Here is a 23,250-nt window from a genome sequence, read left to right on the forward strand (position 1 = left end):
AATACTGTTTTGGCTGATATATACATTTACAGTGTTTCATTGTTACTGAAACTGAATTAACCCATTAATCATTTTACGGTCTTTTACTATCATGGTTTAGCAGTTTTTTACCGTAAAATCTACAGACATTTTTTACAGTGAAGATTCAAAACTGAAACAGGATTATGACCCAAATCAAAGTAAGACAATAGGAGTTAAAAAAATCCTTGAATTCATTTTTAAATGAACAAGCCTCTAAAAGCTCTCAGTATGTTTTTATGTTTGTATGTATTTTAATCTTCCACACTGACACTTTCCAATCACATACACATATTATGAATGTGCTGAAAATCTGAAGATGAATAGATAAAAAACGTCATGTCAAGTCTGTTTTGTCTGAGTGGGGACCTTCAGCGCCTCCAAAGACTAGAGTTAGACATTTAAAACAGGTTCACAGGTTCATTCCCAGGTGATAAAACAGTTTGTTTGGTGACACTTTACAATAACCGTCATTTATAAATGGTAAACAGATAGTTTATTAATGTGTAATCATCATTTACAAACCGTATATAGGCCATTTAGAATGGTAAATACATCATTTATTAATGTTTAACTAACTACATAATTTATAAATGACAAATAGATGGTATATTAATGTAAGTTTATAGTTACTTTACCATTAGCAAACATTTAAATTATAATTAATAGTTTATCAATAGTTTTAGTTGCACTCATTTTAATAATGTTAACACCATATTAAGTATATTAATGATTTTGAAATTATTAATATACCTTTACATTTTTTTAAACCAATACCTAAATATTAAATATGTATAGTACTTTGTAAATGGCTAATAATTGGTCTATAAACCATCTATAAACATCACTTAGTTGGTTATTGTAAAGTGTTACCGTTTGTTCTGTCTGCTTTCAGCTGAAAGAAAAGAGACTAATTTCATGGAACTTCAAGTACAGCCAGGTTATTATTAGGGATCTTTGATTGGAGTGTGAGTTGCTTGTGAGTTGTTTCTTTGACTTTCACTGCTTTGCTTGCCTGGAAGTCTGCCCGCTCCCCTTAAAACGATGTGTGTGTGTGATCTCATGCTCTGCCTCTCTGTCCCTGTGTGTTCCAGGTAGCGGCTCAGGCTGTGTTGTTCCTGTGTATGAACACTGCTGGGATATTCATCAGCTACCTGTCTGACCGGGCTCAGCGTCAGGCCTTCCTGGAGACGCGGCGCTGCATCGAGGCTCGGCTACGACTCGAGACGGAGAACCAGAGACAGGTAATAAGAATTATTATAATAATAATACATCAGATTTTTATATATACACTTTAAAAAGATGCTTAACATAACAGAATCGAGACCCACACAAACACAAAATGCAGAGAAAACAAAAACTAAAGATGAGATGAGACATTATGAGTTCAGGTTTGTAAGCTTTTTTTGAAAAGGTGGTTTTGAGTTGATTTTTGAAGGCGTGGAGTGAGTTTGAATTGTGGATGTGAGTAGGGAGGAGAAGTTTTTATGTCTTTGGCTTCAGGTTGGGATCTTTGGTTTGGACTCAAAAATGTTGTTGGCTGAGTTTGAGCCCTCTTTAGGTGTCTGTGTGTGATATTCAATAGAGATTTAAACAGTTACCTCTAGATCAGTAGTTCTCAACCTTTTTTGAGTCGCAACCCCCAATTTAACATGCATGTTGTCCCCGTTGACCCCCGCTCACTGAACACAATCTCACAGTTCAGATCATACAAACTCAGTTGATACGACGAATTTTGGACAAATAATGAAGCAGACAACAGCTAAAACATCTCTCTGTCTGTGCATTTATGTATATATATTTATTTTTTATTTTTTTTTTTATTTTATTGTTACTTTTAATCTAAGTCCTTTGCTATAAGTTTAAAGGTCCATTCTGACCTCCTGAGTGTGTAACAGTCAGCTTCAAGCCAGAGACTCGTTGGAAAGTAAGAACTTGATACTTTGGGATTTGTCAGAAAAGACACAAAATTACCCAAAAAAGAATCAAAATTGACCACAAAATGACAGAAAATGATTCAAAGACACAAAATGAACAAAAAAAAGACACAAAATGACAAAAAAAATACACAAAATGACAAAAAAAATACACAAAATGACAAAAAAAAGACACAAAATGAACACAAATAAGACACAAAAAAGACACAAAATGAAAAAAAAAAGACACAAAATGACCAAAAAAAAAAGACATGAAATGACCAAAAAGACTAAAACACATTAACACATGAACACTTTAACACAGTGGAGACAGAGATGACTTCCAAAATGATTTGACGACCCCCAGAAATCATCTCGTCACCCCAATTGGGGTCAGGACCCCAAGGTTGAGAATAGCTGCTCTCGATGACCTTCAACAACAACTGGAACACCACGGTTGCCAAAATACACAATCATTTTTTTTTTCCTTGCTGTGGTTTAGTGATGGAGCTCTGTGTGAAGAGACTTTGATAAAGGAAGCAAAACGATTGATTGATTTTAGTTGACAGGACTGAATGTTAGCAACTCAGCTAATGAGCCCGCTGAGAGGAGAATAACATAGACGCTGCATCGATCCACTGCTGTCACGCAAACTGTGCATCAGTGCAGTGGACAAACACACATACACACAGTCTGAGTCACACACACAGCGGCACACAGAGAGCTTTGTTTACACAGTCGAGAGGACGTTCAGCTCTGAGAAGCCTCAGAAAGCTTTTACGGCGTCGTGTTTCCTGGAAGGGTTCGGCTCTGATAAGCTCTGGGACGGTTGTAATGGAGTGAGATGGGGCCCCGCCCCGAGCAGACCACCTTAATGTGAACCAATTGGGTCCCAGTTTTTCTGTTAACATGCTGTAAGAACACAGAGCCACGTTCCTGTGCCAGAAAGAGTGTTTGTGTCCTCAATGTACTATGTTTTTCCATAAAGTGGGTCAGTAAGAGACAGCATGGCAGGAATGAAAAGATGCTCTAATCCAGCTATTCTCAACCTTGGGGTCCCGACCCCAATTGGGGTGGCTAGATGATTTCTGGGGGTCACCAAATCATTTTGGAAGTCAGCTCTGTCTCCACTGTCATTTCATGTCTTTTTTTTTGGTAATTTTGTGTCTTTATTTGGTCATTTTGTGTCCTTTTTTTTTTGTCATTTTGTGTCTTTTTTTGTTCATTTTGTGTCTTTTTTTCCTCATTTTGTGCCTTTTTTTGTTCATTTTGTGTCTTTTTTGGTCAATTTGAGTCATTTTTTGCTTAATTCTATGTCATTTTTTGTTCATTTTGTCTTTTTCTTTCATTTTGTGGTCAATTTGATTCTTTTTTGGGTAATTTTGTGTCTTTTCTGACAAATCCTAAAGTAGCAAGTTATTACTTTCCAAGGGGTCTCTGGCTTGAAGCTGACTGTTACACTCTCAGGAGGTCAGAATGGACCTTTAAACTGATAGCAAAGGACTTAGATTAAAAGTATAAAAATATAAAAAATATATATAAATGCACAGACAGAGAGATGTTTTAGTTGTTCTCTGCTTCATTATTTGTCCAAAATTAGTCGTATCAACTGAGTTCTCAAAAAAGTTGACAACTACTGCTCTAATCAACAGTAATCACTACATGTAAAGTGAAAATACTCCTTTATAGTGACATGACTCTGCACTTCCTGCCAGCTTCTCAGAGCATTTTATCATCAGCTGCTTAGTTTTACGGTCCATATCTTCTCGCATCCTGTTGTGGTTCAGTCTCAGCAGCAGAAGCAGCAGCAGCAGCAGCAGCAGCAGCAGCAGCTGTTTACATCAAACAAGCTCTGATGAAGTCACTGTACACGACCTGCTCAGCAGTTGACAGCACACACACAAACAGACACACAGTGAGGGACTGGCTGGTGAACATAGTGGTGAGCATTTAACAGCTACAGAGACAGAGATTTCCCTCCGGAGCTGGTGGAGACCAAAAAGAGAGCTAAAAGAGAGAGAATATTAGAAAAGCACCACTCCATTGGGAAGTTGCTCATTGCCTGATAAAAAAAACTAACATTAGCCATATAAACTTGTCCACTTGTGGTTAGAGCTTGTTCTGTTTTCCCTAATTTTGTGTGCTTGCTTGCAAAAGCACACTAACTACTATTCAAATTTTTATTCTTCCGTGTCATTTTTCGTTCGACTAATCCTCCCAGAGTTTTTGCCACACATATACAAAAAAGGTATCAAATCGACCGGCTCGCCCATGACAAGTGTGCTATGACATTTCTAAGGGTTTCGACAAACGTTTTTCAAATTATTGGGCAAAAACACGTCAAAAAATCCCACCCAATGTAACCCTATGGAGAGTCTAGAGTGGTGATGTCATCAAGCAGGGTGTAGAGGGAGAGAACATATTGAAAACTTTGCCTCTGAGACCATGCAAACCAATAACTCTGCCGCTGAGACCATGCGAACCGCCGACTGCAACTGAGACCATGCAAACCGGTGACTGCTACTGAGACCATGCAAACCGGCGACTGCCACCGAGACCATGCGAACCGGCGACTCTGTCGCTGAGAGACCATGTGAACCGGTGACTCTGTCGCTGAGACCATGCAAACCAATAACTCTGCCGCTGAGACCATGCGGACCTGCGACTGCTACTGAGACCATGCGAACCGGCGACTGCCACCGAGACCATGCGAACCGGCGACTCTGTCGCTGAGAGACCATGTGAACCGGTGACTCTGTCGCTGAGACCATGTGAACCAGTAACTCTGCCGCTGAGACCATGCGAACCAATAACTCTGCCGCTGAGACCATGCGAACCGCCGACTGCAACTGAGACCATGCAAACCGGCGACTGCAACTGAGACCATGCGAACCGGCGACTGCTACTGAGACCATGCGAACCGGCGACTGCTACTGAGACCATGCGAACCGGCGACTGCCACCGAGACCATGCGAACCGGCGACTCTGTCGCTGAGAGACCATGTGAACCGGTGACTCTGTCGCTGAGACCATGCGAACCAATAACTCTGCCACTGAGACCATGCGGACCTGCGACTGCTACTGAGACCATGCGAACCGGCGACTGCCACCGAGACCATGCGAACCGGCGACTCTGTCGCTGAGAGACCATGTGAACCGGTGACTCTGTCGCTGAGACCATGTGAACCAGTAACTCTGCCGCTGAGACCATGTGAACCAGTAACTTTGTCGCTAAGACCCTGTCAACCACTAACTCTGCCTCTGAGACCATGCGAACCAATAACTCTGCCGCTGAGACCATGCGAACCGGTGACTGCCACTGAGACCATGCAAACCGGCGACTGCCACTGAGACCATGCAAACCGGCGACTGCCACTGAGACCATGCAAACCGGCGACTGCCACTGAGACCATGCAAACCGGCGACTGCCACTGAGACCATGCAAACCGGCGACTGCCACTGAGACCATGCGAACCTGCGACTGCTACTGAGACCATGCGAACCGGCGACTGCCACCGAGACCATGCGAACCGGTGACTCTGTCGCTGAGAGACCATGTGAACCGGTGACTCTGTCGCTGAGACCATGTGAACCAATAACTCTGCCGCTGAGACCATGTGAACCAGTAACTTTGTCGCTGACACCCTGTGAACCACTAACTCTGCCTCTAAAACCATGCAAACCAGTAACTCTGCCGCTGAGACCATGCGAACTGCCGACTGCCACTGAGACCATGCAAACCGGCAACTGCCACTGAGACCATGCCAACCTGCGACTGCTACTGAGACCATGCGAACCGGCGACTGCCACCGAGACCATGTGAACCGGCGACTCTGTCGCTGAGAGACCATGTAAACCGGTGACTCTGTCGCTGAGACCATGTGAACCAGTAACTCTGCCACCGAGACCATGCGAACCGGCGACTCTGTCGCTGAGAGACCATGTAAACCGGTGACTCTGTCGCTGAGACCATGTGAACCAGTAACTCTGCCGCTGAGACCATGTGAACCAGTAACTTTATCGCTGAGACCCTGTGAACCACTAACTTTGCCTCTGAGACCATGCGAACCAATAACTCTGCCGCTGAGACCATGCGAACCGCAGACTGCCACTGAGACCATGCAAACCGGCGACTGCCACTGAGACCATGCGAACCTGCGACTGCCACTGAGACCATGCGAACCTGCGACTGCTACTAAGACCATGCGAACCGGAGACTGCCACCGAGACCATGCGAACCGGCGACTCTGTCGCTGAGAGACCATGTGAACCGGTGACTCTGTCGCTGAGACCATGTGAAAAAGTAACTCTGCCGCTGAGACCATGTGAACCAGTAACTTTGTCGCTGAGACCCTGTGAACCACTAACTCTGCCGCTGAGACCATGCGAACCAATAACTCTGCCGCTGAGACCATGCGAACCGCCGACTGCAACTGAGACCATGCAAACCGGCGACTGCAACTGAGACCATGCGAACCGGCGACTGCTACTGAGACCATGCGAACCGGCGACTGCTACTGAGACCATGCGAACCGGCGACTGCCACCGAGACCATGCGAACCGGCGACTCTGTCGCTGAGAGACCATGTGAACCGGTGACTCTGTCGCTGAGACCATGCGAACCAATAACTCTGCCACTGAGACCATGCGGACCTGCGACTGCTACTGAGACCATGCGAACCGGCGACTGCCACCGAGACCATGCGAACCGGCGACTCTGTCGCTGAGAGACCATGTGAACCGGTGACTCTGTCGCTGAGACCATGTGAACCAGTAACTCTGCCGCTGAGACCATGTGAACCAGTAACTTTGTCGCTAAGACCCTGTCAACCACTAACTCTGCCTCTGAGACCATGCGAACCAATAACTCTGCCGCTGAGACCATGCGAACCGGTGACTGCCACTGAGACCATGCAAACCGGCGACTGCCACTGAGACCATGCAAACCGGCGACTGCCACTGAGACCATGCAAACCGGCGACTGCCACTGAGACCATGCAAACCGGCGACTGCCACTGAGACCATGCAAACCGGCGACTGCCACTGAGACCATGCAAACCGGCGACTGCCACTGAGACCATGCGAACCTGCGACTGCTACTGAGACCATGTGAACCGGCGACTGCCACCGAGACCATGCGAACCGGTGACTCTGTCGCTGAGAGACCATGTGAACCGGTGACTCTGTCGCTGAGACCATGTGAACCAATAACTCTGCCGCTGAGACCATGTGAACCAGTAACTTTGTCGCTGACACCCTGTGAACCACTAACTCTGCCTCTAAAACCATGCAAACCAGTAACTCTGCCGCTGAGACCATGCGAACTGCCGACTGCCACTGAGACCATGCAAACCGGCAACTGCCACTGAGACCATGCCAACCTGCGACTGCTACTGAGACCATGCGAACCGGCGACTGCCACCGAGACCATGTGAACCGGCGACTGCCACCGAGACCATGTGAACCGGCGACTCTGTCGCTGAGAGACCATGTGAACCGGTGACTCTGTCGCTGAGACCATGTGAACCAGTAACTCTGCCACCGAGACCATGCGAACCGGCGACTCTGTTGCTGAGAGACCATGTAAACCGGTGACTCTGCCGCTGAGACCATGTGAACCAGTAACTCTGCCGCTGAGACCATGTGAACCAGTAACTTTATCGCTGAGACCCTGTGAACCACTAACTTTGCCTCTGAGACCATGCGAACCAATAACTCTGCCGCTGAGACCATGCGAACCGCCGACTGCCACTGAGACCATGCAAACCGGCGACTGCCACTGAGACCATGCGAACCTGCGACTGCCACTGAGACCATGCGAACCTGCGACTGCTACTAAGACCATGCGAACCGGAGACTGCCACCGAGACCATGCGAACCGGCGACTCTGTCGCTGAGAGACCATGTGAACCGGTGACTCTGTCGTTGAGACCATGTGAAAAAGTAACTCTGCCGCTGAGACCATGTGAACCAGTAACTTTGTCGCTGAGACCCTGTGAACCACTAACTCTGCCTCTGAGACCATGCGAACCAATAACTCTGCCGCTGAGACCATGCGAACCGCCGACTGCCACTGAGACCATGCAAACCGGCGACTGCCACTGAGACCATGCGAACCTGCGACTGCTACTGAGACCATGCGAACCGGCGACTGCCAGCGAGACCATGCGAACCGGCGACTCTGTCGCTGAGAGACCATGTGAACCGGTGACTCTGTCGCTGAGACCATGTGAACCAATAACTCTGCCGCTGAGACCATGTGAACCAGTAACTTTGTCGCTGACACCCTGTGAACCACTAACTCTGCCTCTAAAACCATGCGAACCAGTAACTCTGCCGCTGAGACCATGCGAACCGGCGACTGCCACTGAGACCATGCGAACCTGCGACTGCCACTGAGACCATGCGAACCTGCGACTGCTACCGAGACCATGCGAACCGGCGACTGCCACCGAGACCATGCGAACCGGCGACTCTGTCGCTGAGAGACCATGTGAACCGGTGACTCTGTCGCTGAGACCATGTGAACCAGTAACTCTGCCGCTGAGACCATGTGAACCAGTAACTTTGTCGCTGAGCCTCTGTGAACCACTAACTCTGCCTCTGAGACCATGCGAACCAGTAACTCTGCCGCTGAGACCATGCGAACTGCCGACTGCCACTGAGACCATGCAAACCGGCGACTGCTACTGAGACCATGCCAACCTGCGACTGCTACTGAGACCATGCGAACCGGCGACTGCCACCGAGACCATGCGAACCGGTGACTCTGTCGCTGAGAGACCATGTGAACCGGTGACTCTGTCGCTGAGACCATGTGAACCAGTAACTCTGCCGCTGAGACCATGTGAACCAGTAACTTTATCGCTGAGACCCTGTGAACCACTAACTTTGCCTCTGAGACCATGTGAACCAGTAACTCTGCCGCTGAGACCATGCGAACTGCCGACTGCCACTGAGACCATGCAAACCGGTGACTGCTACTGAGACCATGCCAACCTGCGACTGCTACTGAGACCATGCGAACCGGCGACTGCCACCGAGACCATGCGAACCGGCGACTCTGTCGCTGAGAGACCATGTGAACCGGTGACTCTGTCGCTGAGACCATGTGAACCAGTAACTCTGCCGCTGGGACCATGTGAACCAGTAACTTTGTCGCTGACACCCTGTGAACCACTAACTCTGCCTCTAAAACCATGCAAACCAGTAACTCTGCCGCTGAGACCATGCGAACTGCCGACTGCCACTGAGACCATGCAAACCGGCAACTGCCACTGAGACCATGCCAACCTGCGACTGCTACTGAGACCATGCGAACCGGCGACTGCCACCGAGACCATGCGAACCGGCGACTCTGTCGCTGAGAGACCATGTGAACCGGTGACTCTGTCGCTGAGACCATGTGAACCAGTAACTCTGCCACCGAGACCATGCGAACCGGCGACTCTGTCGCTGAGAGACCATGTGAACCGGTGACTCTGTCGCTGAGACCATGTGAACCAGTAACTCTGCCGCTGAGACCATGTGAACCAGTAACTTTGTCGCTGAGACCCTGTGAACCACTAACTCTGCCTCTGAGACCATGCGAACCAATAAATCTGCCGCTGAGACCATGCGAACCGCCAACTGCCACTGAGACCATGCAAACCGGCGACTGCCACTGAGACCATGCGAACCTGCGACTGCTACTGAGACCATGCAAACCGGCGACTGCCACCGAGACCATGCGAACCGGCGACTCTGTCGCTGAGAGACCATGTGAACCGGTGACTCTGTCGCTGAGAGACCATGTGAACCAGTAACTCTGCCGCTGAGACCATGTGAACCAGTAACTTTGTCGCTGAGACCCTGTGAACCACTAACTCTGCCTCTGAGACCATGCGAACCAATAAATCTGCCGCTGAGACCATGCGAACCGCCAACTGCCACTGAGACCATGCAAACCGGCGACTGCCACTGAGACCATGCGAACCTGCGACTGCTACTGAGACCATGCGAACCGGCGACTGCCACCGAGACCATGCGAACCGGCGACTCTGTCGCTGAGAGACCATGTGAACCGGTGACTCTGTCGCTGAGACCATGTGAACCAGTAACTCTGCCGCTGAGACCATGTGAACCAGTAACTTTGTCGCTGAGACCCTGTGAACCACTAACTCTGCCTCTGAGACCATGCGAACCAATAAATCTGCCGCTGAGACCATGCGAACCGCCAACTGCCACTGAGACCATGCAAACCGGCGACTGCCACTGAGACCATGCGAACCTGCGACTGCTACTGAGACCATGCGAACCGGCGACTGCCACCGAGACCATGCGAACCGGCGACTCTGTCGCTGAGAGACCATGTGAACCGGTGACTCTGTCGCTGAGACCATGTGAACCAGTAACTCTGCCGCTGAGACCATGTGAACCAGTAACTTTGTCGCTGAGCCTCTGTGAACCACTAACTCTGCCTCTGAGACCATGCGAACCAGTAACTCTGCCGCTGAGACCATGCGAACTGCCGACTGCCACTGAGACCATGCAAACCGGCGACTGCTACTGAGACCATGCCAACCTGCGACTGCTACTGAGACCATGCGAACCGGCGACTGCCACCGAGACCATGCGAACCGGCGACTCTGTCGCTGAGAGACCATGTGAACCGGTGACTCTGTCGCTGAGACCATGTGAACCAGTAACTCTGCCGCTGAGACCATGTGAACCAGTAACTTTATCGCTGAGACCCTGTGAACCACTAACTTTGCCTCTGAGACCATGTGAACCAGTAACTCTGCCGCTGAGACCATGCGAACTGCCGACTGCCACTGAGACCATGCAAACCGGTGACTGCTACTGAGACCATGCCAACCTGCGACTGCTACTGAGACCATGCGAACCGGCGACTGCCACCGAGACCATGCGAACCGGCGACTCTGTCGCTGAGAGACCATGTGAACCGGTGACTCTGTCGCTGAGACCATGTGAACCAGTAACTCTGCCGCTGGGACCATGTGAACCAGTAACTTTGTCGCTGACACCCTGTGAACCACTAACTCTGCCTCTAAAACCATGCAAACCAGTAACTCTGCCGCTGAGACCATGCGAACTGCCGACTGCCACTGAGACCATGCAAACCGGCAACTGCCACTGAGACCATGCCAACCTGCGACTGCTACTGAGACCATGCGAACCGGCGACTGCCACCGAGACCATGCGAACCGGCGACTCTGTCGCTGAGAGACCATGTGAACCGGTGACTCTGTCGCTGAGACCATGTGAACCAGTAACTCTGCCACCGAGACCATGCGAACCGGCGACTCTGTCGCTGAGAGACCATGTGAACCGGTGACTCTGTCGCTGAGACCATGTGAACCAGTAACTCTGCCGCTGAGACCATGTGAACCAGTAACTTTGTCGCTGAGACCCTGTGAACCACTAACTCTGCCTCTGAGACCATGCGAACCAATAAATCTGCCGCTGAGACCATGCGAACCGCCAACTGCCACTGAGACCATGCAAACCGGCGACTGCCACTGAGACCATGCGAACCTGCGACTGCTACTGAGACCATGCAAACCGGCGACTGCCACCGAGACCATGCGAACCGGCGACTCTGTCGCTGAGAGACCATGTGAACCGGTGACTCTGTCGCTGAGACCATGTGAACCAGTAACTCTGCCGCTGAGACCATGTGAACCAGTAACTTTGTCGCTGAGACCCTGTGAACCACTAACTCTGCCTCTGAGACCATGCGAACCAATAAATCTGCCGCTGAGACCATGCGAACCGCCAACTGCCACTGAGACCATGCAAACCGGCAACTGCCACTGAGACCATGCGAACCTGCGACTGCTACTGAGACCATGCGAACCGGCGACTGCCACCGAGACCATGCGAACCGGCGACTCTGTCGCTGAGAGACCATGTGAACCGGTGACTCTGTCGCTGAGACCATGTGAACCAGTAACTCTGCCGCTGAGGCCATGTGAACCAGTAACTTTGTCGCTGAGCCTCTGTGAACCACTAACTCTGCCTCTGAGACCATGCGAACCAGTAACTCTGCCGCTGAGACCATGCGAACTGCCGACTGCCACTGAGACCATGCAAACCGGCGACTGCTACTGAGACCATGCCAACCTGCGACTGCTACTGAGACCATGCGAACCGGCGACTGCCACCGAGACCATGCGAACCGGCGACTCTGTCGCTGAGAGACCATGTGAACCGGTGACTCTGTCGCTGAGACCATGTGTACCAGTAACTCTGCCATCGAGACCATGCGAACCGGCGACTCTGTCGCTGAGAGACCATGTGAACCGGTGACTCTGTCGCTGAGACCATGTGAACCAGTAACTCTGCCGCTGAGACCATGTGAACCAGTAACTTTGTCGCTGAGACCCTGTGAACCACTAACTCTGCCTCTGAGACCATGCGAACCAATAAATCTGCCGCTGAGACCATGCGAACCGCCAACTGCCACTGAGACCATGCAAACCGGTGACTGCCACTCAGACCATGCGAACCTGCGACTGCTACTGAGACCATGCGAACCGGCGACTGCCACCGAGACCATGCGAACCGGCGACTCTGTCGCTGAGAGACCATGTGAACCGGTGACTCTGTCGCTGAGACCATGTGAACCAGTAACTCTGCCGCTGAGACCATGTGAACCAGTAACTCTGCCGCTGAGACCATGTGAACCAGTAACTTTGTCGCTGAGACCCTGTGAACCACTAACTCTGCCTCTGAGACCATGCGAACCAATAACTCTGCCGCTGAGACCATGCGAACCGCCGACTGCCACTGAGACCATGCAAACCGGCGACTGCCACTGAGACCATGCGAACCTGCGACTGCTACTGAGACCATGCGAACCGGCGACTGCCACCGAGACCATGCGAACCGGCGACTCTGTCGCTGAGAGACCATGTGAACCGGTGACTCTGTCGCTGAGACCATGTGAACCAATAACTCTGCCGCTGAGACCATGTGAACCAGTAACTTTGTCGCTGACACCCTGTGAACCACTAACTCTGCCTCTAAAACCATGCGAACCAGTAACTCTGCCGCTGAGACCATGCGAACCGGCGACTGCCACTGAGACCATGCGAACCTGCGACTGCCACTGAGACCATGCGAACCTGCGACTGCTACCGAGACCATGCGAACCGGCGACTGCCACCGAGACCATGCGAACCGGCGACTCTGTCGCTGAGAGACCATGTGAACCGGTGACTCTGTCGCTGAGACCATGTGAACCAGTAACTCTGCCGCTGAGACCATGTGAACCAGTAACTTTGTCGCTGAGCCTCTGTGAACCACTAACTCTGCCTCTGAGAACATGCGAACCAGTAACTCTGCCGCTGAGACCATGCGAACTGCCGACTGCCACTGAGACCATGCCAACCTGCGACTGCTACTGAGACCATGCGAACCGGCGACTGCCACTGAGACCATGCGAACCGGCGACTGCCACCGAGACCATGCGAACCGGCGACTCTGTCGCTGAGAGACCATGTGAACCGGTGACTCTGTCGCTGAGACCATGTGAACCAGTAACTCTGCCGCTGAGACCATGCGAACCAGTAACTCTGCCGCTGAGACCATGTGAACCGCCGACTGCCACTGAGACCATGCAAACCGGCGACTGCCACTGAGACCATGCGAACCTGCGACTGCCACTGAGACCATGCGAACCGTCGACTGCCACCGAGACCATGCGAACTGGCGACTCTGTCGCTGAGAGACCATGTGAACCGGTGACTCTGTCGCTGAGACCATGTGAACCAATAACTCTGCCGCTGAGACCATGTGAACCAGTAACTTTGTCGCTGAGCCTCTGTGAAGCACTAACTCTGCCTCTGAGACCATGCAAACCAGTAACTCTGCCGCTGAGACCATGCAAACTGCCGACTGCCACTGAGACCATGCAAACCGGCGACTGCCACTGAGACCATGCAAAGCGGCGACTGCCACTGAGACCATGCCAACCTGCGACTGCTACTGAGACCATGCGAACCGGTGACTGCCACCGAGACCATGCGAACCGGCGACTCTGTCGCTGAGAGACCATGTGAACCGGTGACTCTGTCGCTGAGACCATCTGAACCAGTAACTCTGCCGCTGAGACCATGTGAACCAGTAACTCTGCCGCTGAGACCATGCGAACCGCCGACTGCCACTGAGACCATGCAAACCGGCGACTGCCACTGAGACCATGCCAACCTGCGACTGCTACTGAGACCATGCGAACCGGCGACTGCCACCGAGACCATGTGAACCGGCGACTCTGTCGCTGAGAGACCATGTGAACCGGTGACTCTGTCGCTGAGACCATGTGAACCAGTGACTCTGCCGCTGAGACCATGTGAACCAGTAACTTTATCGCTGAGACCCTGTGAACCACTAACTCTGCCTCTGAGACCATGCGAACCAATATCTCTGCCGCTGAGACCATGCGAACCGCCGACTGCCACTGACACCATGCAAACCACCGACTGCCACTGAGACCATGCGAACCTGCGACTGCTACTGAGACCATGCGAACCGGTGACTGCCACCGAGACCATGCGAACCGGCGACTCTGTCGCTGAGAGACCATGTGAACCGGTGACTCTGTCGCTGAGACCATCTGAACCAGTAACTCTGCCGCTGAGACCATGTGAACCAGTAACTCTGCCGCTGAGACCATGCGAACCGCCGACTGCCACTGAGACCATGCAAACCGGCGACTGCCACTGAGACCATGCCAACCTGCGACTGCTACTGAGACCATGCGAACCGGAGACTGCCACCGAGACCATGTGAACCGGCGACTCTGTCGCTGAGAGACCATGTGAACCGGTGACTCTGTCGCTGAGACCATGTGAACCAGTGACTCTGCCGCTGAGACCATGTGAACCAGTAACTTTATCGCTGAGACCCTGTGAACCACTAACTCTGCCTCTAAAACCATGTGAACCAGTAACTCTGCCGCTGAGACCATGCGAACCGCCGACTGCCACTGATACCATGCGAACCGGCGACTGCCACTGAGACCATGAGAAACCGGCGACTGCCACCGAGACCATGCGAACCGGCGACTGCCACCGAGACCATGCGAACCGGCGACTCTGTCGCTGAGAGACCATGCGAACCGGTGACTCTGTCGCTGAGACCATGTGAACCAATAACTCTGCCGCTGAGACCATGTGAACCAGTAACTTTGTCGCTGAGTCTCTGTGAACCACTAACTCTGCCTCTGAGACCATGCGAAACAGTGACTCTGCCGCTGAGACCATGCGAACTGCCGACTGCTACTGAGACCATGCAAACCGGCGACTGCTACTGAGACCATGCCAACCTGCGACTGCTACTGAGACCATGCCAACCTGCGACTGCTACTGAGACCATGCGAACCGGCGACTGCCACCGAGACCATGCAAACCGGCGACTCTGTCGCTGAGACCATGTGAACCAGTAACTCTGCCGCTGAGACCATGCGAACCGTCGACTGCCACCGAGACCATGCGAACCGGCGACTCTGTCGCTGAGAGACCATGTGAACCGGCGACTCTGTCGCTGAGAGACCATGTGAACCGGTGACTCTGTCGCTGAGACCATCTGAACCAGTAACTCTGCCGCTGAGACCATGTGAACCAGTAACTCTGCCGCTGAGACCATGCGAACCGCCGACTGCCACTGAGACCATGCAAACCGGCGACTGCCACTGAGACCATGCGAACCTGCGACTGCTACTGAGACCATGCGAACCGGCGACTGCCACCGAGACCATGCGAACCGGCGACTCTGTCGCTGAGAGACCATGTGAACCGGTGACTCTGTCGCTGAGACCATGTGAACCAGTAACTCTGCCGCTGAGACCATGTGAACCAGTAACTTTGTCGCTGAGCCTCTGTGAACCACTAACTCTGCCTCTGAGACCATGCGAACCAGTAACTCTGCCGCTGAAACCATGCGAACTGCCGACTGCCACTGAGACCATGCAAACCGGCGACTGCCACTGAGACCATGCCAACCTGCGACTGCTACTGAGACCATGCGAACCGGCGACTGCCACCGAGACCATGCGAACCGGCGACTCTGTCGCTGAGAGACCATGTGAACCGGTGACTCTGTCGCTGAGACCATCTGAACCAGTAACTCTGCCGCTGAGACCATGTGAACCAGTAACTCTGCCGCTGAGACCATGCGAACCGCCGACTGCCACTGAGACCATGCGAACCGGTGACTCTGTCGCTGAGAGACCATGTGAACCGGTGACTCTGTCGCTGAGACCATGTGAACCAGTAACTCTGCCGCTGAGACCATGTGAACTAGTAACTTTGTCGCTGAGACCCTGTGAACCACTAACTCTGCCTCTGAGACCATGCGAACCAATAACTCTGCCGCTGAGACCATGCGAACCGCCGACTGCCACTAGACCATGCAAACCGGCGACTGCCACTGAGACCATGCGAACCTGCGACTGCTCCTGAGACCATGCGAGACGAGGAAGACCACTTTTTAGTTTTAGACTTATCTTTTCTCTTTGTTTTTACAGAATTTCATATGAAAAATACTATCTATCAGTTTCTTTAAATGAGATTTGAATTTAAAGTAAAAAATAAATATTTCACCTGAAATTAATATATTATTAATGTAGGCTTATTAAGGATGTTTAACCCATCATTTCAGGACTGTCAATATTTTTTTATTTTATCCAATGAGACTTGAAGTTTATTATTGTGTTTGTGGTAATCTACATTTGAATGTCATTGAAAGGCCTTGAAAATCTACCATTGCTTTTTTTGTTTGTTTGATGTGCTTCTCTCAGGAATTGCAAAACTATCGTAAAATTTTGAAGCAACCAAGTAGATTGATACTTGTGTATACAGATAGCTTTCCCCTGAGACACCGGTGTTGGTCTCTTGCATGCAATGTTTCGACTTACCCTCTCCGCCCCCTCCCCAGAAACAACAATTACAAATCTCACAAAAGTTTTGTTAATCTAAAAAGTTACCATCAAGATGTAACCTCTCCTTGGATGGAAGTGCGTGCAATGGTTGGTTTAAAAAAAAAAGAAGATGATGTTTAGTATAATTGATTTGCATTAAGTTATGTATTTAAATATACATTTCATGTTTGTGTTTGTTGAAATGGAAGACATACAATGTTTTGTCCATCACTTTGTGCAGAATTAACAATTGATGAATTTTTTAAAAAGCCTATCTTTTCAACTGGTGAACGGGGGCAAGTGGGTCCAGAGGTCATCCAGCTGTTCTTGGACTGTGGGGCTGTCTGTATTTTCAGAACCTGATGACACACAATACCAAATTTATTCAAACTTTATAAATACTCAATTGTGAATTATTATTTTATTATTCAAAGGAAGTAGTTCAGACAGCAGATTGTATTATCAGGCCATGTCTGTGTCCACTGTGATGGGGAAAAAAAACAAACCCATACCTTGTAGGCTGGAGAAGGAGTTGTGGGTGCGTTATCCATCATCCACAGCCGGCTGGTTGACGGAGGTCTTGGAGGTACCCCATGGTCGGAAGTGTTTGGGCTAAGTGGAGCAGGATCTGCAAGGTCGAGACTTGTCCAACGCACTTTCTGAGTGGCATCTTGGAAGCAGTGGTCTCACTTGGTCCTGCAATATACAATAGCCTGTACAACAATAACTCACAAAATAACACAATTGTAACAATAATATGCAACTGTAAGTGATCTGAACTAAATTAATTTGCTAACTTTACTCTCCCTAGATCAGCATAAAAAGCTAAACTATACAAACTAAATACTCTACTATAAACCTAACCTACTCCTAACCTAACCTAAATATAAATGTGCAAAAAATATGAAAGGTTAGCTTAGTCTGTCTTGAAGATGCTGGACACAAGAAACCTGGAAAAGTCTGAAAATATAGTGACTTCTATACTATATATTGAGGACCACATGCTGAAAAATCTGCATAATGTGAAATACTTACTCTGATGTGAAACAACAACATGGTGATGGCTTCTCAGGTTTTAGCCTACAAAATAAATAAATACATGTTAATGAGACAGCAATACTTAATTAGATGAGTTTGACCAAGCGTCAATTCATGAATTATTGTTACCAATTTTTTTTTACTAGTTACTAGTTTTTGTACTAATAATCTATTTTCCCCCATTCTCTGATTTAAAAATGAATAAATTCATGAATAATACTAATAATATTGATTGTCCCAAATACACCTTTCCTTCAGATATATTTGTATATCACTATACATGACATCACAGAACAGTGGTTGAAAGTTCTTTATGAATAATAATTTCAGTGTTTCTCAACATCACACTCAAGTCTCTTAGGTGAAGTAGTGTTTATCTAGAAGAGGATGACAACCGTGAGCATTGCAGCAATGTAACAATAATGTGTTAATGTTTTAAATAACTAAATTAATGTATCACTTATTCATAAAAATCAGTATGAAACTGAATATAATCATTTGAATTAAATACACACATAGCACCTCTAGAAACATAGCAAAATTTTCAGCATATGTGCCCCTCTGCATCTTTTATAGATAATATAAATTTGAACTTTCTTCATACATTTTTACGTGTTTTATACATTTTTATAGCACCCATGGTCCTCAGGGGTCAAAAAGAACCTCATGACATTAGACTGGTTTCAGGAAATGTAGAAAAAAAAATTACTAACTTTTTTTCACCTTTTAAGGTAACTCATGACCAAAAAAAATTTATATTTCATTTTCATATTTTTTTCATTATTATTGGTCAATTTTATTCAGATATACAAATATCAAAACATAAGTTTCACTAAAAGTTGACATGACCTAGTCTGTGCATTCCCACCAAGAATTATTTTTTCCACTATTACTATTGAAAAAAGTATTCAGGTTTTTTTTTTTTTACTTTTTTCTCTCTTGAAATGAGGCCTAATTTTAGCCATTAATGGCTATGACTCTGGTATTACAAATACACCTTATTACATAATAACCTCAATTATCAAAATAGTACTGCAGTATTAATATCAGAAGAAAACAGGATTTAAGCCTACAATGAAAATGCTTCACACCACCACTTGACACACACACACACACACACACACACACACAAATTAATCCAAAGCTGTTTAAGCCTACATTTTCAACTTCCAATAAATCTCTCTCTCTCTCTCTCTCTCTCTTTCTCTCTCTCTCACACACACACACAAATAAACATACACACAGAGTACATTAATATTAGTCACAGGAGCACATACTTCAGGTACCAGTTGACATGACAAATTGGAAAAAAGAAATGGTAATAGTTTGGGTAATAGTCTGCTAACAGTAGTGAGTAACATTGACATTGACACAATGTAAATCTTAAATGGTGAAGTAAACTACCAGTTCATCAATACCGTAATTTTTTACAGCCCCAACTCCATGGTTAAATGTATATCCCCATGATTATCTTTTCTTTTTAACCTCATTACCAAGTGACATGAGTTTCAGTTTAATATTATCCAAATACACCGAATGTTCAAATTTAGCCATTGATGAGTATGACATTGGTATTACTATTACACCTTTTTACATAAGAATACCAAAACATCCTCACAAAAACAGGACATTTATCAAGAAGCTACCATCAAAATCCACATTCAATTAGCTACATATCAGTTAAAAACAATTAGGCCAACATTGTACACAAACCCTACATTAAAAATGTCATTTAGACAACATTAATCAAGGAAAATAGCATAAGCTAGCAATTCTTTTAGCATTATTATATTATTATTAGCATAATGACACCTTCCAGGATAGACACAAGACAAAACACAGCAATCATAAACTGTTGTGGCCTAGATTATCAACTCACAATGCATTATAGGCTGTCTGTCAGTAGCATCAAATCAGTCAAACCATGCAATTCACTCTTAGAATCAATAGTGTTTGCTAACACCAGACACATCTACTGTTATAACAACTGTTAGCATCATGGTAACTGTAACATGGAGTAACTGTGAAGATATCGACGGACCATTTATAAATTTCTTCAACATGATGCTAAAGCTAGCTCGCTAGAGAGCGCTAGCTCAGACCTAAGACCAGTAGCCGCGAATAAATTAGCAAAATAAAATGACAAACATCGTCCAAATGAAACTCAAATAACTTGCAAATACATTTCACAAAATTTTCGACAGTAGTTTAAAATTTCAAATATGAAAATGCTAACATTATAAGGCACAATTGTAACGGTAGTATGCTAGTAGTATGTCTTCTTACCTCAGACGAAAAGCCAGAGAAGCCGAGTCCCGCCAACGGACAGGATTTACATCAAAGCATCAAAGCCAAAACACAAGGAGCCAATCTGATTCGCCCCATAACTGTGCTCCAATCCAGTGATTCCCAACCGATGTTCCGCGGCACACAAGTGTGCCGTAAGAAATCAACAGGTGTGCCATGGAAGATTATCCAATCTCTAAGTGAGCGGCGTGAAGTGAGAGGCAGAACAAATAAAATGCTCTTCCAACAGAGTGCAGTGTATCAGTGAATCTCGCGAATTCACGCGTAATAACGTGATATAACCGGATGAGAATCAACATCTCATTAATGCCTGGAGACAAATCCAGGGACTCTGTTATCCAGGGATAACAATGCTAACTACAGACGCCGGAGTGTTTTTAATTTCACCGCCGTTATAACCGGAGCTCTACTGAGCGCACAGCGGCATCAATCCACCGCAGTGACAGACAGGCAGTGAGACAGGTCAAGTTAAGTCAGCAGGTATTAAGTCATCAACTATGTCCATACTCCAAAACAGACCGTATACACAAACACAATAATTGAAACGTCGCTGTCCCTCTGTGAGCCTCTTATTAAACACACCTTTCACCTCAAACAGCAGCCCTCATAAATACCCTCACCACTCTGAGCCTAAACATGAACATATCTGCAGCTCAGGATTGGTCTGAAATGACTGTCAAAAATTAAAAAGTAACCACAATAATATTAAAAAAACACCTGTCTTAAAACCCAAATCATTCCACATCAACATCATTTAATTCCTTGGCCAGCGGAGCTCATCACAACTGATGCAAACCTCTAAAGAAATGATTATTTTTACTTATTATTTCTTACCGTGACTCCACGTTCTCCACGTCAGTCAGTCAGGTTATCCTAAATTCCGCGACCTCCCTCACCACATCTTGCAGGCTATATTCTTGTGATGCGTGCAGTTTAGCATGCGCTATCTCTTTACTTGGCCTAACTGCTTCAAATGCGTCTCCATGTGTAGTGGCAGATTTTAAAAATAAAAATAAAAAGCTTCGCCAACACGAACCAAAATAATGCACAATCATTTACTTTTGAAAAATATTTTACTCAACAGAAGTACTGACAGTCGCTAGCTAAAAAACGAAAAACACTTGAGGCTGACCTTAGATCACATGGGTTCCTTTGACCCTTGAACCCCGTGTTCCATTAAGATCCGCCCTATTCTGCCTCTGATTGGCTCTGACTCTGACAGCTCAACAATTAACCAATAGTAGCGCCAGTATACCAAGTATATTATATCAATCAACATGGCGAATTTTCAGTATTTGAGCCTCGTCCAGCTTTTGTATTTGAGATTCTATCATAATCAGTTTCTATAACTATTGCTAGCAACTTTTACATCACTTAGTAAAAAAACTAAACAAAGTGAAGAGCAGAATACAAACCATTAATACAACATTCTACAGTACTTGATGCAAATGGCAAATGTTTTGAAAAATAATTGGATATAGGGATATAACCATAACTATGCTACACTATGTGCTGTATACAGTGCACAATGATGTTAATATGTTATACACTGTACATAAGTGAAGTCAGGTGGTTATTGCTAATATAGTAAGGTGCATGATTGTCCATAAATGTTAGAAGTAACTGCATATTGATACTTTTGATAGTCACAGAAGAATAATACCCTGGCTTCTAAAAGAATGTGACATTGATATCATTATGTTCAACATCCCTCAGAATGCCACCCAGACTTCTCAGACATGTTTTGCATCACACTCTTTGTCCAAAAGAAAACGTGTTCTTTCAACCTAGCCGGCCATTTGATGTCATTGTTAGCTAACGCTAATGTTAGCTAGTAATTAGCTATTACCGTTAGCATGGAGCGACATAAACTAAAACGTTTTCGTCTGATAATTACTGAAAATGGAAACATTGTTCGCGTCTTCTCCATCATATTCCTGTCTCACTATAGCGTTTATTTATTATATTTACGTTAAACCACCTGCGATTACTGACGTTAGTTAGCTTGACCTAGTTACCTGCTGTTGACAGGACGCTCCGGTGTCTCCGCTCGGACTTCCTTCAGCTCGGACATCCTTCAGGGAAAGCACGTCCTCTTCCCGGTACAGTACTCCAAATGTGCGAACATTTGTTACACATGCTTCACCACGCATGGTATGGTCCAGGTCAGCCTCCTGACAGCAGATAGACTCAGGACACACCGACACCAGGTGCTGCCGACCCGCTCCGACATCCTCTTCTCTCCGGACCACCGCTCCAATCTCTGATCAGAAAGTCTTCCAATGGTTGTGGGCTGTCTGAGAAGACTGTCAGAGACAGCCTGCGGCGGCATCATCTAAGCTTTAGATGATGCCGCCGCTACCAGCTGTCAGCAGTAAACTGAAAAGGCACCCACGTGTTGGGCTGGAAAATGACCAATCATAAGAGGCCTGGGGTCAGCCTTGGCCCCGCCCCCAATGTGTAAAAAGTTCTCGCTCGGCACGAGCAGAGCTCCACCGCGAGCGAGCACGGGGGAGAATCTGCTTCACTCAGTTGCTGAATATGTGCGCGAAGCATAGACTGTATAAATAAGATCAAACAAGTGCGCGCGGCAGTTGAAATCTGCGCGCGTGACACTAAATACATGCGCGTGCAGATGTGTTATCGCCTATACAGTCTATGGTTATCGCTCGCGCGACTTTTGACTCAAATATGACGCTATAGTCCACCTCTGCCTGCTCACTGTGGCGGACTGTCTCCGCCAGCAGTTCATTTCAGTTGATTGCTCTGCTCTGATTGGTCAACTCCACCTGGCCACCTGGTTGCTTAGCTACTAAAGCCCCCCCCCCCCTTGACTCATTTGGCTGATGACCATACAACTGTCTGTATTTCACAGGAAAGCATCACAGTCAAAACACATGCTGCTGCTGTTTTTCTTCTTATAAAAGGCCCCGTTTAGGAGGAAGAAATGTAGGCTAGAGCATGTTCTGACTTTGCACTTTTGAAATTAAATATCTGTTAGTGTATTTATTTATTTAAAAAGTATTTATTTATTTTCTAAATTATTTA

General features: G+C 47.6%; 1 protein-coding gene and 1 long non-coding RNA gene across 5 annotated transcripts in view; one reads left to right on the forward strand and one right to left on the reverse strand.

The window, feature by feature from the left end:
• The window catches only part of adcy8 (adenylate cyclase 8 (brain)), a 163,489-nt gene that overhangs the window by 50,351 nt on the left and 89,888 nt on the right, over positions 1-23,250 (forward strand). For both annotated transcript variants that reach the window (XM_059343945.1, XM_059343944.1), the window contains exon 2: positions 1,113-1,262. In XM_059343945.1, the coding sequence (XP_059199928.1) occupies positions 1,113-1,262 (150 nt within the window). The remainder of the gene's footprint in view (positions 1-1,112; positions 1,263-23,250) is intronic.
• On the reverse strand, positions 771-23,250 carry LOC131979877 (uncharacterized). 3 transcript variants are annotated; one of them, XR_009395156.1, is made up of 4 exons: positions 22,221-23,250; positions 17,370-17,937; positions 16,924-17,216; positions 771-1,238 (listed from the first exon to the last, which is right to left on the reverse strand). It is a non-coding gene; the product is annotated as an uncharacterized LOC131979877 (long non-coding RNA). The 3 variants fall into 3 exon arrangements; XR_009395157.1 differs by having other exon boundaries at positions 21,037-23,250; XR_009395155.1 differs by lacking the exon at positions 22,221-23,250 and having other exon boundaries at positions 17,370-18,589.

Source organism: Centropristis striata, chromosome 11 (assembly GCF_030273125.1).
Source record: "Centropristis striata isolate RG_2023a ecotype Rhode Island chromosome 11, C.striata_1.0, whole genome shotgun sequence".
Lineage (NCBI taxonomy): Eukaryota > Metazoa > Chordata > Actinopteri > Perciformes > Serranidae > Centropristis > Centropristis striata.